The sequence below is a fragment of the Entelurus aequoreus genome, linkage group LG13, assembly GCF_033978785.1.
Source record: "Entelurus aequoreus isolate RoL-2023_Sb linkage group LG13, RoL_Eaeq_v1.1, whole genome shotgun sequence".
Classification (NCBI taxonomy): Eukaryota; Metazoa; Chordata; class Actinopteri; order Syngnathiformes; family Syngnathidae; genus Entelurus; species Entelurus aequoreus.
In genome coordinates this window covers 2,409,850-2,422,349 of record NC_084743.1, presented here as the reverse complement: position 1 = coordinate 2,422,349, position 12,500 = coordinate 2,409,850, and the positions used below count along the sequence as shown (strand labels likewise).

General features: G+C 35.0%; 1 protein-coding gene across 1 annotated transcript in view; it reads right to left on the bottom strand.

Moving 5' to 3' along the window:
- The window catches only part of cwf19l2 (CWF19 like cell cycle control factor 2), a 59,062-nt gene extending 47,525 nt beyond the window's left edge, over positions 1-11,537 (bottom strand). The window contains exons 1-6 of the mRNA XM_062067248.1: positions 11,382-11,537; positions 7,642-7,752; positions 4,856-4,963; positions 4,253-4,381; positions 2,899-3,018; positions 1,002-1,095 (exon numbers count right to left, since the gene is read on the bottom strand). Of these exons, the coding sequence (XP_061923232.1) occupies positions 1,002-1,095; positions 2,899-3,018; positions 4,253-4,381; positions 4,856-4,963; positions 7,642-7,752; positions 11,382-11,474 (655 nt within the window). The 5' untranslated portion in view covers positions 11,475-11,537. The remainder of the gene's footprint in view (positions 1-1,001; positions 1,096-2,898; positions 3,019-4,252; positions 4,382-4,855; positions 4,964-7,641; positions 7,753-11,381) is intronic.
- Positions 11,538-12,500: the final 963 nt, after the last annotated feature.

Genomic DNA, 12,500 nt, shown 5'->3' with positions numbered 1-12,500 from the left:
GGAGAAACGTCTGGGCTGTACTTTTGCACAGTCTCCAGCACGCTCTGGCGAAAGATTGTACGCCCCCTTTTTTTATTTGGACTTTCCCTGATTACATGGCAACAGCTGTTTCTAAGGGACGTGGGTAAACAGCCATTACCTTTGGTTACAGAACAGTTCCAAAGAAAAGGTCGTAAAACAGTTCACAGAAAAGGTCGCCTTGAGGGGAGTCAGGCCCTGCTTCCTCTCCGCTTTTGTAGTTCTTGGGTCAAGACAAAATCTTATTTCAATCCATGAAAGAAACAGAACACCTTCATGTTGCTTCCCATCCTACACAGTGGAGTTTTACAAGCCTTCTGCTTGGTAGGATTGAAGACAGCTTTTGTCTGCTCGCCGGGAACTCATTGAAACACAAAAGTTTTGTGACAACTTCGATACAATTATTCTAACAATAAGTCTATTCCAGATTATAAATAGGTTAGTGTGTTTCATGCCTAAAATTGTTCTCCGTTTGACTCATTTCACTTGGTCAAACCTTTTTAGACATTGCACACGACAAAATAATCAAAGTATGTATGGTTCCCGGCGATATCGTTCCACATCAATAATGGTATCGGCCAAATTTACATCATAACAAACAGTTATGAGGTTCGAGAGTTAGAGACGTGTTTCATACATTCAGTTCCTACAAAGACAAGACAGGAGTGGAAATATAGATAATGGTTGAAGCCAGTATCGTTCATAATCTGTGGATGTGATGAGTATCAATTCATTTGTCAGACCTCAATGGTCTTCATGCGTATTCGTGCTAGTCAAGGTCTTTCTGAGTCGCAGGAAGTCAATAAGAGCAACATTTGGAGGATGAATGGCAAAGGGAAAAAAATGACAAATGAGCAGGCGACGTTTGCATTCAGTGCTTTGAAAATGAGCCGTTCAAAGAAGACTTTCATGGATCCACAGAATAGAATAGAGAAAAAAAAGGCTATTTGGAATAGAAAGAAGCCACAGTACACAGTTGTTACCTTTCTTTGCCGCAGTACCAGCACTCTCCACCGGGGGCAGTCCACTTCCTCCGTCCTTCCAGTAAGGGTTCAGCTCCAGTTTGTGCAGACCCGCCTGAAAATACCAAACTCATGTTTAACTTGCCGCTAAAAGCTAAGGGTGTGCTGGTACAACTTTTACATGTCTGATACAATACCGATATTCACCCGATACAATAGCAGCACATACTTTCATTTTGTTAAAAAAAGGTTTGATCAGGTGATATCAGTCAAACAGAGAACAATGGTAGGTACGAAAAACACTAGCATATTTATTATAACTGTCTTTAATTTGAAGTGGAGTGGTCATTTTTAGGCCACACCTCGGGGCCACAATAATTTCTCCTTTTTTTTTTACATCACAAAACACGATAATTAGAAAATTAATACATTTGAAAAAGGTCAATAAGTTGAGTGTTGCGGACACGTTTGTTACTGGATACTTTGAGACTTTGTATGTGTAAGTAATATGCATTAATATTGACCAAAGTGCTGTTTTACACTACAATATTGTTCAACTATTATTACTGTAAATTCCAGACTATCAGCCGCTACTTTTTTCCTACCCTTTGAACTCAGCGGCTTATAAAACGGTGCAATTAATTATTGGATTTTTCTTCGGTAACGGCTGGCTATAAAGTAAATAGTTAAAAAAAAAGAGCAAATACTGGATACGTGTGTTAATAATAATAATACATTTTATTTGGTACAGCGCTATTATTATTATTAGTGTTATTGTTTGTGGCGCCATCTTTTGGACGAGTTTGCTCACTGAAAGTGCTGCAGTGGCTGCATTGTCCTTCTATTTAGACTTTTTTTTTAAAAACGTACCAGGAATACCGTTGCTGTTCGCTCTCCGGGCCGTCCATAGCATTTCTACTTGTATGGATTCTTCATTAATCACCCCAAGCAACGTGTGTAAGTTTTACAATATAACTAAAACAATTCTTACTTACTAAACCGTCCCATGTGTGAGTGTTTTCGTGCATATTTGCACATGCTATTATAATGTAAAGAAGCGTCGGTAACATGCTAACACGTTTACGAGTGTCTGTGTTAGTATTATTAACTTACAATGGCATTCTTTTTGTATTGTTGTAGGTATATTCACAAATTCCTCAGTAAATTCACCAAAACGTCACCGTGGAGTTATTGAGTCTGTTTAGCTCATTGGAGAGCTAGCTTGCGCCGCTAGTGGGTCCATGACTTCTGTTTTGTTTGATCAGCCGTTTTACTGCCTTGTTACAGACATTGTTTGGAAACAATTGAGGTATATAAATTAACATTTACAAAATATATATGTGTAGATAACTACTTTCACAACGTGTATATATATGCGGCTTGTCCGGTGTGGCTAATATATGGAAAATATTGTATTCTTTTAAAATGTAGTGGGTGTAGATATATATATATATACATACATATATATATATATATATATATATATATATATATATATATATATATATATATATATATATATATATATATATATATATATATATATACACATATATATACATACATACATACATACATACATATATATATATATATATATATATATATATATATATATATATATATATATATATATATATATATATATATATATATATATATATATATATATATATATATATATATATATATATATATATCGCACATGATATCACACAAGTAAACACTCTGCAGGACTGCTTGTATCGCACATGATATCCCACACACGTAAACACTCTGCAGGACTGCTTGTATCGCACATGATATCACACACAAGTAAACACTGCACGACTGCTTGGGTGCAAACACGTGCATCAAACAGTAGTGGGAAAGTAACTTAAGTAAGTCAAGTAACTAAGTAAGTGAAGTAACTAAAGACCTGTTCAATGGCCTGGGCTTTGGTCCGCTCCTCTTCTTTCTGTCGCTCCTTCTCAGCTCTCCTCTCTGCAGTGGACGTGGTTTTCATGGCCAGGAAGTCAAAGGTCATCCACTCATCTCTCTGTGGACCATTAAATACATATTTAGTAAGTATTTGACCATTAAATACATATTTAATAAGTATTTGACCATTAAATACATATTTAGTAAGTATTTGACCATTAAATACATATTTAATAAGTATTTGACCATTAAATACATATTTAGTAAGTATTTGACCATTAAATACATATTTAGTAAGTATTTGACCATTAAATACATATTTAATAAGTATTTAACCATTAAATACATATTTAATAAGTATTTGACCATTAAATACATATTTAATAAGTATTTAACCATTAAATACATATTTAACAAGTATTTGACCATTAAATACATATTTAATAAGTATTTAACCATTAAATACATATTTAATAAATATTTGACCATTAAATACATATTTAATAAATATTTGACCATTAAATACATATTTAATAAGGATTTGACCATTAAATACATATTTAATAAGTATTTACGGTAACCATTAAATACATATTTAATAAGTATTTAACCATAAATACATATTTAATAAGTATTTCACCATAAATACATATTTAATAAGTATTTGACCATTAAATACATATTTAATAAGTTTTTAACCATTAAATACATATTTAATAAGTATTTGACCATTAAAAACATATTTAATAAGTATTAGACCATTAAATACATATTTAATAAGTATTAGACCATTAAATACATATTTAATAAGTATTTACGGTAACCATTAAATACATCTTTAATAAGTATTTAACCATTAAATACATATTTAATAAGTATTTGACCATTAAATACATATTTAATAAGTATTTGACCATTAAATACATATTTAATAAGTATTTGACCATTAAAAACATATTTAATAAGTATTTAACCATTAAATACACATTTAATAAGTATTAGACCATTAAATACATATTTAATAAGTATTTGACCATTAAATACATATTTAATAAGTATTTAACCATAAATACACATTTAATAAGTATTAGACCATTAAATACATATTTAATAAGTATTTGACCATTAAATACATATTTAATAAGTATTTAACCATAAATACACATTTAATAAGTATTTGACCATTAAATACATATTTAATAAGTATTAGACCATTAAAAACATATTTAATAAGTATTTGACCAATAAATACATATTTAATAAGTATTTGACCATTAAATACATATTTAATAAGTATTTGGCCATTAAATACATATTTAATAATAATAATCCTGCAGACCCGTGGAAAGTACCTGCACATTCTGAGTGGAGTCGCCCTCGGTCTCTGCAGCTTTGGACTTGTCTGGAAGTTTCCAGGCCTTGGCAGGCTGAGACTGAGGCTGAGACTGAGGCTGAGCTTCAACCCAGTCGTCAGCAGAGTCCTGGTGAGAGGAGAAGCAGGAAGAAGAAGAAGTGAGGACACTTAAAGATGATAAAGAGAAGCAGGAAGAAGAAGAAGTGAGGACACTTAAAGATGATAAAGAGAAGCAGGAAGAAGAAGAAGTGAGGACACTTAAAGATGATAAAGAGAAGCAGGAAGAAGAAGAAGTGAGGACACTTAAAGATGATAAAGAGAAGCAGGAAGAAGAAGAAGTGAGGACACTTAAAGATGATAAAGAGAAGCAGGAAGAAGAAGAAGTGAGGACACTTAAAGATGATAAAGAGAAGCAGGAAGAAGAAGAAGTGAGGACACTTAAAGATGATAAAGAGAAGCAGGAAGAAGAAGAAGTGAGGACACTTAAAGATGATAAAGAGAAGCAGGAAGAAGAAGAAGTGAGGACACTTAAAGATGATAAAGAGAAGCAGGAAGAAGAAGAAGTGAGGACACTTAAAGATGACTTGATGAAGGAACTTACATCTGAGTTGTCACTTGAGACATCTGCTGCCTTTTTCTCCTTCTTCTTCTCCTTCTTCTTCTTCTTGGATTTCTTCTCTTTCTTCTTTTTGCTTTTCACACAGACCTCCTGCGGAGGAAGTGACAGATATCATCTCCATCCTCCCAGCTTCAAAACCATACACTTGGTAGTGTAATCCCTCCTGTATCGCCCCACTCTGCTCAATGAAATAGGTAAGAATGATTCATTCATTACAAATGGAATATTTTTGCAGCTCGAGCATAAAAACACTTTTGATGACTTTCTAAATATTATTTTTACACTCGCAGACAACTGGCGCACTAATCGCTAGCTGACAACTGATGCGCTAATCGCTAGCCGAAAACGGTCACGCTAATCGCTAGCTGACAAATGACATGTTAATTGCTAGCTAGCAACGGGCATGCTAATCGCTAGTTGACAACTGGCGCGTTGAACCGCTAGCTGACTACTGGTGCGCTAATCGCGAGCTGACAACTGACACGCTAATCGCTAGCGGACACGTTAAACGCTAGCTAGGAACGGGCATGCTAATCGCTGGCTTACAACTGGTGCGCTGACAAATAGCATGCTAATCACTAGCTGACAACTGGCGTATTAAATCACTAGCTGACAACTGGTGCGCCAATCGCTAGCTGACAACTGGCGTATTAAATCACTGGCTGACAACTGGTGCGCCAATCGCTAGCTGACAACTGGCACACTAATCGCTAGCTGACAACTGGTGCGCTAATCGCTAGCTGACAAATGACACACCAATCGCTAGCGGACACGTCCCGCGCTAGCTAGCAACGGGCATGCTAATCACTATCTGACAACTGGCGCGCTAATCCCTAGCTGACAACTGGTGTGTTAAATCGCCAGCTGACAACTGGTGCGCTAACCGCTAGGCGACAACTGGTGCACTAATCACTAGCTAACAACTGGTGTGCTAATCGCTAGCTGACAACTGGACAATTGACAAGCTAATCGCTAGCTGACAACTGGTGCACTAACTGCTAGCTGACAACTGATGTGCTAATCGCTAGCCAACAACTGGTGCACTAATCACTAGCTGACAACTGGTGTGCTAATCGCTAGCTGACAACTGGCCCTTAATCGCGAGCTTACAACGGATGTGCTCACCGCTAGCTCACAACTGATGCGCTAATCGCTAGCTGACAACTGATGCGCTAACAAATAGCATGCTAATCACTAGCTGACAACTGGCATATTAAATCACTAGCTAACAACTGGTGCGCCAATCGCTAGCTGACAACTGGCACACTAATCGCTAGCTGACAACTGGTGCGCTAATCGCTAGCTGACAAATGACACACCAATTGCTAGCGGACACGTCACGCGCTAGCTAGCAACGGGCATGCTAATCACTATCTGACAACTGGTGCACTAATCACTAGCTAACAACTGGTGTGCTAATCGCTAGCTGACAACTGGACAATTTACAAGCTAATCGCTAGCTGACAACTGGTGCACTAACTGCTAGCTGACAACTGGTGCGCTAATCGCTAGCCAACAACTGGTGCACTAATCACTAGCTGACAACTGGTGTGCTAATCGCTAGCTGACAACTGGCCCTTTATCGCGAGCTTACAACAGATGTGCTCACCGCTAGCTCACAACTGATGCGCTAATCGCTAGCTGACAACTGATGCGCTAACAAATAGCATGCTAATCACTAGCTGACAACTGGCATATTAAATCACTAGCTAACAACTGGTGCGCCAATCGCTAGCTGACAACTGGCACACTAATCGCTAGCTGACAACTGGTGCGCTAATTGCTAGCTGACAAATGACACACCAATCGCTAGCGGACACGTCACGCGCTAGCTAGCAACGGGCATGCTAATCACTATCTGACAACCGGCGCGCTAATCCCTAGCTGACAACTGGTGTGTTAAATCGCCAGCTGACAACTGGTGCGCTAACCGCTAGGCGACAACTGGCGCGCTAATCCCTAGCTGACAACTGGTGTGTTAAATCGCCAGCTGACAACTGGTGCGCTAACCGCTAGGCGACAACTGGTGCACTAATCACTAGCTAACAACTGGTGTGCTAATCGCTAGCTGACAACTGGACAATTGACAAGCTAATCGCTAGCTGACAACTGGTGCACTAACTGCTAGCTGACAACTGATGTGCTAATCGCTGGCCAACAACTGGTGCACTAATCACTAGCTGACAACTGGTGTGCTAATCGCTAGCTGACAACTGGCCCTTAATCGCGAGCTTACAACGGATGTGCTCACCGCTAGCTGACAACTGATGCGCTAATCGCCAGCTGACAACTGGTGTGTTTAATTGCTAGCTGACAACTGGCATGCTAATCGCTGTCTGAAAACGGGGGCACTAATAATTAGTTGGCAACTGGTGCGCTAATCGCTATCTGAAAACGGGCGTGCTGGTTAGCAGCTGACACATGCATGCTAACCGCTGGCTGACAACTGGCATGTTAAATCGTTAGATGACAACTAGCGCACTAATAGCTATATGACAACTGATGTGATAATCGCTAGCTGACAACTGGCAGAGTAATAGCCAGCAGGCAACAAGAGTGTTACGATGACTTCCAAACACGTCCATGTGTACAACAACGTGGTGCCAAAAGGAAATGTAGATTTTGTGAACTACACCTGATGTGTCAGAGGTGATTGATTGATTTCAGGCTCGGGGGAACAGATCAATAGTCAATAAGATCAACAGCTTCCTCACCAAAGTATGAACGTAAAGTCATATTGAAGAGGAAATATTCAAGTGGCGTCTTACCTCTTCTATTTCCTGCAGTCTGTCAGTCACCTGAGGAAGCATCCAAGTGTCCTCCCCTCGCTGCCTCTTCAGCTCCTTCCTCCTCTCCTCCTTCTCATAACCATGCTTGGCCTGCACACGTGCAAAGACAACATTGTAACAACACGTAAACATACGATCAATAGACATAATAACATGTAAACATGAGCAATAGACATAATAACATGTAAACATACGATCAATAGACATAACATGTAAACATATGATCAATAGACATAATAACATGTAAACATGAGCAATAGACATAATAACATGTAAACATATGATCAATAGACATAACATGTAAACATATGATCAATAGACATAATAACATGTAAACATATGATCAATAGACATAACAACATGTAAACATATGATCAATAGACATAATAACATGTAAACATATGATCAATAGACATAATAACATGTAAACATATGATCAATAGACATAATAACATGTAAACATATGATCAATAGACATAATAACATGTAAACATATGATCAATAGACATAACATGTAAACATATGATCAATAGACATAACAACATGTAAACATATGATCAATAGACATAATAACATGTAAACATATGATCAATAGACATAATAACATGTAAACATATGATCAATAGACATAACATGTAAACATATGATCAATAGACATAATAACATGTAAACATATGATCAATAGACATAACATGTAAACATATGATCAATAGACATAATAACATGTAAACATATGATCAATAGACATAACATGTAAACATATGATCAATAGACATAATAAAATGTAAACATATGATCAATAGACATAACAACATGTAAACATATGATCAATAGACATAATAACATGTAAACATATGATCAATAGACATAACATGTAAACATATGATCAATAGACATAATAACATGTAAACATGAGCAATAGACATAATAACATGTAAACATATGATCAATAGACATAATAACATGTAAACATATGATCAATAGACATAACAACATGTAAACATATGATCAATAGACATAACAACACGTAAACATATGATCAATAGACATAATAACATGTAAACATACGATCAATAGACATAATAACCTGTAAACATGAGCAATAGACATAATAACATGTAAACATATGATCAATAGACATAATAACATGTAAACATATGATCAATAGACATAACATGTAAACATATGATCAATAGACATAATAACATGTAAACATATGATCAATAGACATAACATGTAAACATATGATCAATAGACATAACAACATGTAAACATATGATCAATAGACATAATAACATGTAAACATATGATCAATAGACATAATAACATGTAAACATACGATCAATAGACATAATAACATGTAAACATACGATCAATAGACATAATAACATGTAAACATATGATCAATAGACATAATAACATGTAAACATATGATCAATATTCATAACTACACATAAACATGTGATCAATAGACATAATAACATGTAAACATATGATCAATAGACATAATAACATGTAAACATATGATCAATAGACATAATAACATGTAAACATATGATCAATAGACATAACATGTAAACATATGATCAATAGACATAATAAAATGTAAACATATGATCAATAGACATAACAACATGTAAACATATGATCAATAGACATAATAACATGTAAACATATGATCAATAGACATAACATGTAAACATATGATCAATAGACATAATAACATGTAAACATGAGCAATAGACATAATAACATGTAAACATATGATCAATAGACATAATAACATGTAAACATATGATCAATAGACATAACAACATGTAAACATATGATCAATAGACATAACAACACGTAAACATATGATCAATAGACATAATAACATGTAAACATACGATCAATAGACATAATAACCTGTAAACATGAGCAATAGACATAATAACATGTAAACATATGATCAATAGACATAATAACATGTAAACATATGATCAATAGACATAACATGTAAACATATGATCAATAGACATAATAACATGTAAACATATGATCAATAGACATAACATGTAAACATATGATCAATAGACATAACAACATGTAAACATATGATCAATAGACATAATAACATGTAAACATATGATCAATAGACATAATAACATGTAAACATACGATCAATAGACATAATAACATGTAAACATACGATCAATAGACATAATAACATGTAAACATACGATCAATAGACATAATAACATGTAAACATATGATCAATAGACATAATAACATGTAAACATATGATCAATATTCATAACTACACATAAACATGTGATCAATAGACATAATAACATGTAAACATATGATCAATAGACATAATAACATGTAAACATATGATCAATAGACATAATAACATGTAAACATATGATCAATAGACATAACTACACATAAACATGTGATCAATATTCATAACTACACATAAACATGTGATCAATAGACATAATATGTAAACACATGATCAATAGACATTATTGTTTTATGAGGCTTGTTGTGAATAATAACAAATTAATAACATTCATCCATCTTCTTCTGCTTATCCAAGGTTGGGTCGCGGGGGCAGCAGCCTAAGCAGGGAAGCCCAGACTTCCCTCTCCCCAGGGGAGGGAGGTTTTTTGGGTTGGTGCACTAATTATAAGTGTATCTTGTGTTTTAAATCTTGGGTTTTTTATGTTGATTTAATTTTTTTTTTTAAATAAATAATAATACTTTTTTTTTTTTTTTCTTGTGCGGCCCGGAACCAATCGATCCACGGACCGGTGGTTGGGGACCACTGACGTAAATGACCGCCATAACCACAACACCAGGGGGAGCTCCACTATCAATCAATCAATAACTAACACCCTCCCTTCCACATCCCACCTCCCCGGACTGTAAACAATGTAAATAATTCAATGTATATACTCTGATGATTAACTTGTGCTGATAGTATATATTTGTACCATGAATTGATTAACGTGGACCCCCGACTTAAACAAGTTGAAAAACTTATTGGGGTGTTACCATTTAGTGGTCAATTTTACGGAATATGTACTTCACTGTGCAATCTACTAATAAAAGTTTCAATCAATCAAAAAGTCAAGTTGATCAACAGATTGTATTATTCTCCAGTGCAATAACAGTACTGAAATGAAGGCTAAAAGGGCATTAATGGGAGCTTTAAAAAAAATAAAAAAAATAAAAAAAAGCAACTAAATAGTAACGCATTAGTTTTTGGTGTAAGTAACTGAGTTACTTTGGAAATAAAGTAACTAGTAACTGTAACTAGTTTTCAGTAACTAACCCAACACTGGTCAACTGTCAGTTTAGGCTGCTCGCCGGCTCCTCGTCACCACTTCAAGATGGCGGCCCAATTTCTCGCCTCACAGCAGCCAATGCTGCGTCTACTTATAAGATGTCTATGTCTACACATGTATTCATTGTCCTGGCTATGAGTTAACAGCAACACGCCAGCCCAGCAGACAATATGAATAAATATTGAGGATAATAACGACATATATACTCTTCTACAGTTAGGTAGAATCAATAAAAGTTACTGTTATGCTGCACAATTATCCATCCCCGCCATGCTAGCGGTTAGCCTAGGTTAGCATGCTAGCTTGCGTGAGGGTTGGAGTAAGTATGTTGGGACGCAGGTTGAACGGAATACAGAGTAGATTATGGTGGAGATTGTAAAGTACCTTGTCAAGTGCTTCTTGCCGCGCCTGGCGTTTAATTTCCCTGCGGTCGGCGATGTTGGTCGTGCTCTCAAAACTAACACCCTCAGCCGCCATGGCAGCGTCGTAAACGTGTGTGCGGTGTCGTAAAACCTTTTACGTCAGTAGTGGGACTTCTGTGCCCTGTTTGACTAAAATAATAATATATATTGTAATCGAGGGTTTATATATGTCGCCTATACTGTATAAAACTACACAATAACAAACACGGAGGCTCCAGTTTTACACGAGGACCACTTTATTTCGTTTGTTTTGGTTTTTACATTTTATAAACGTTTACCCGGTATTTATAAACAACATTTACAAACAATCGAGAAATAATAATAATCAAAATAAATACAAAAACAGTATAAAACAGCGCCAGGGGGTTGTAAACTCAATAAAGTAACTAAAATAGAATGCAAAATACATTTATATAACAAAGTGCAAAGCCAAATTCAGTAAATAATTTAAAATGTGCAACACAGCATCATCGTTTTCACAGTTTTTTGGTAATACGGTGCGTATATATATATATATATATATATATATATATATATATATATATATATATATATATATATATATATATATATATATATATATATATATATATATATATTTTTTTTTACATTTATTTTATAAACCTTTATTTATAAATTGCAACATTTACAAACAATTGAGAAATAATAATCAAAATAAGTACAACATTTGTATTTCGTTTGTTTTCAAAACTCCGCTCCACCACAACGTTTCACCACTTCCGCTCTTTGCGCCTTCAAAATAAGAGCCCAAGGCATATACTGTATAACAGCTTATAACAGGAACTTGACGTCACAAAGAGGCAAGTCCATAAGAATAGGTTACATAATATATACACATATAGATATATATATACATAGTGTAATATTCCAGGAATGTAGGCTCATACAACTTATTTTTTTGTTTGGTCTTTATTGCATAAGATGCGATGCAACCACACAACAAATACCAATATGCGACTCCACTCTTTTTCCGGCAATACTTTTATTTATTTTTTTGCGACAAACGCACACTGTACATTTTACTTTATTTTTCTATTTTTATAAACCTTTATTTATAATA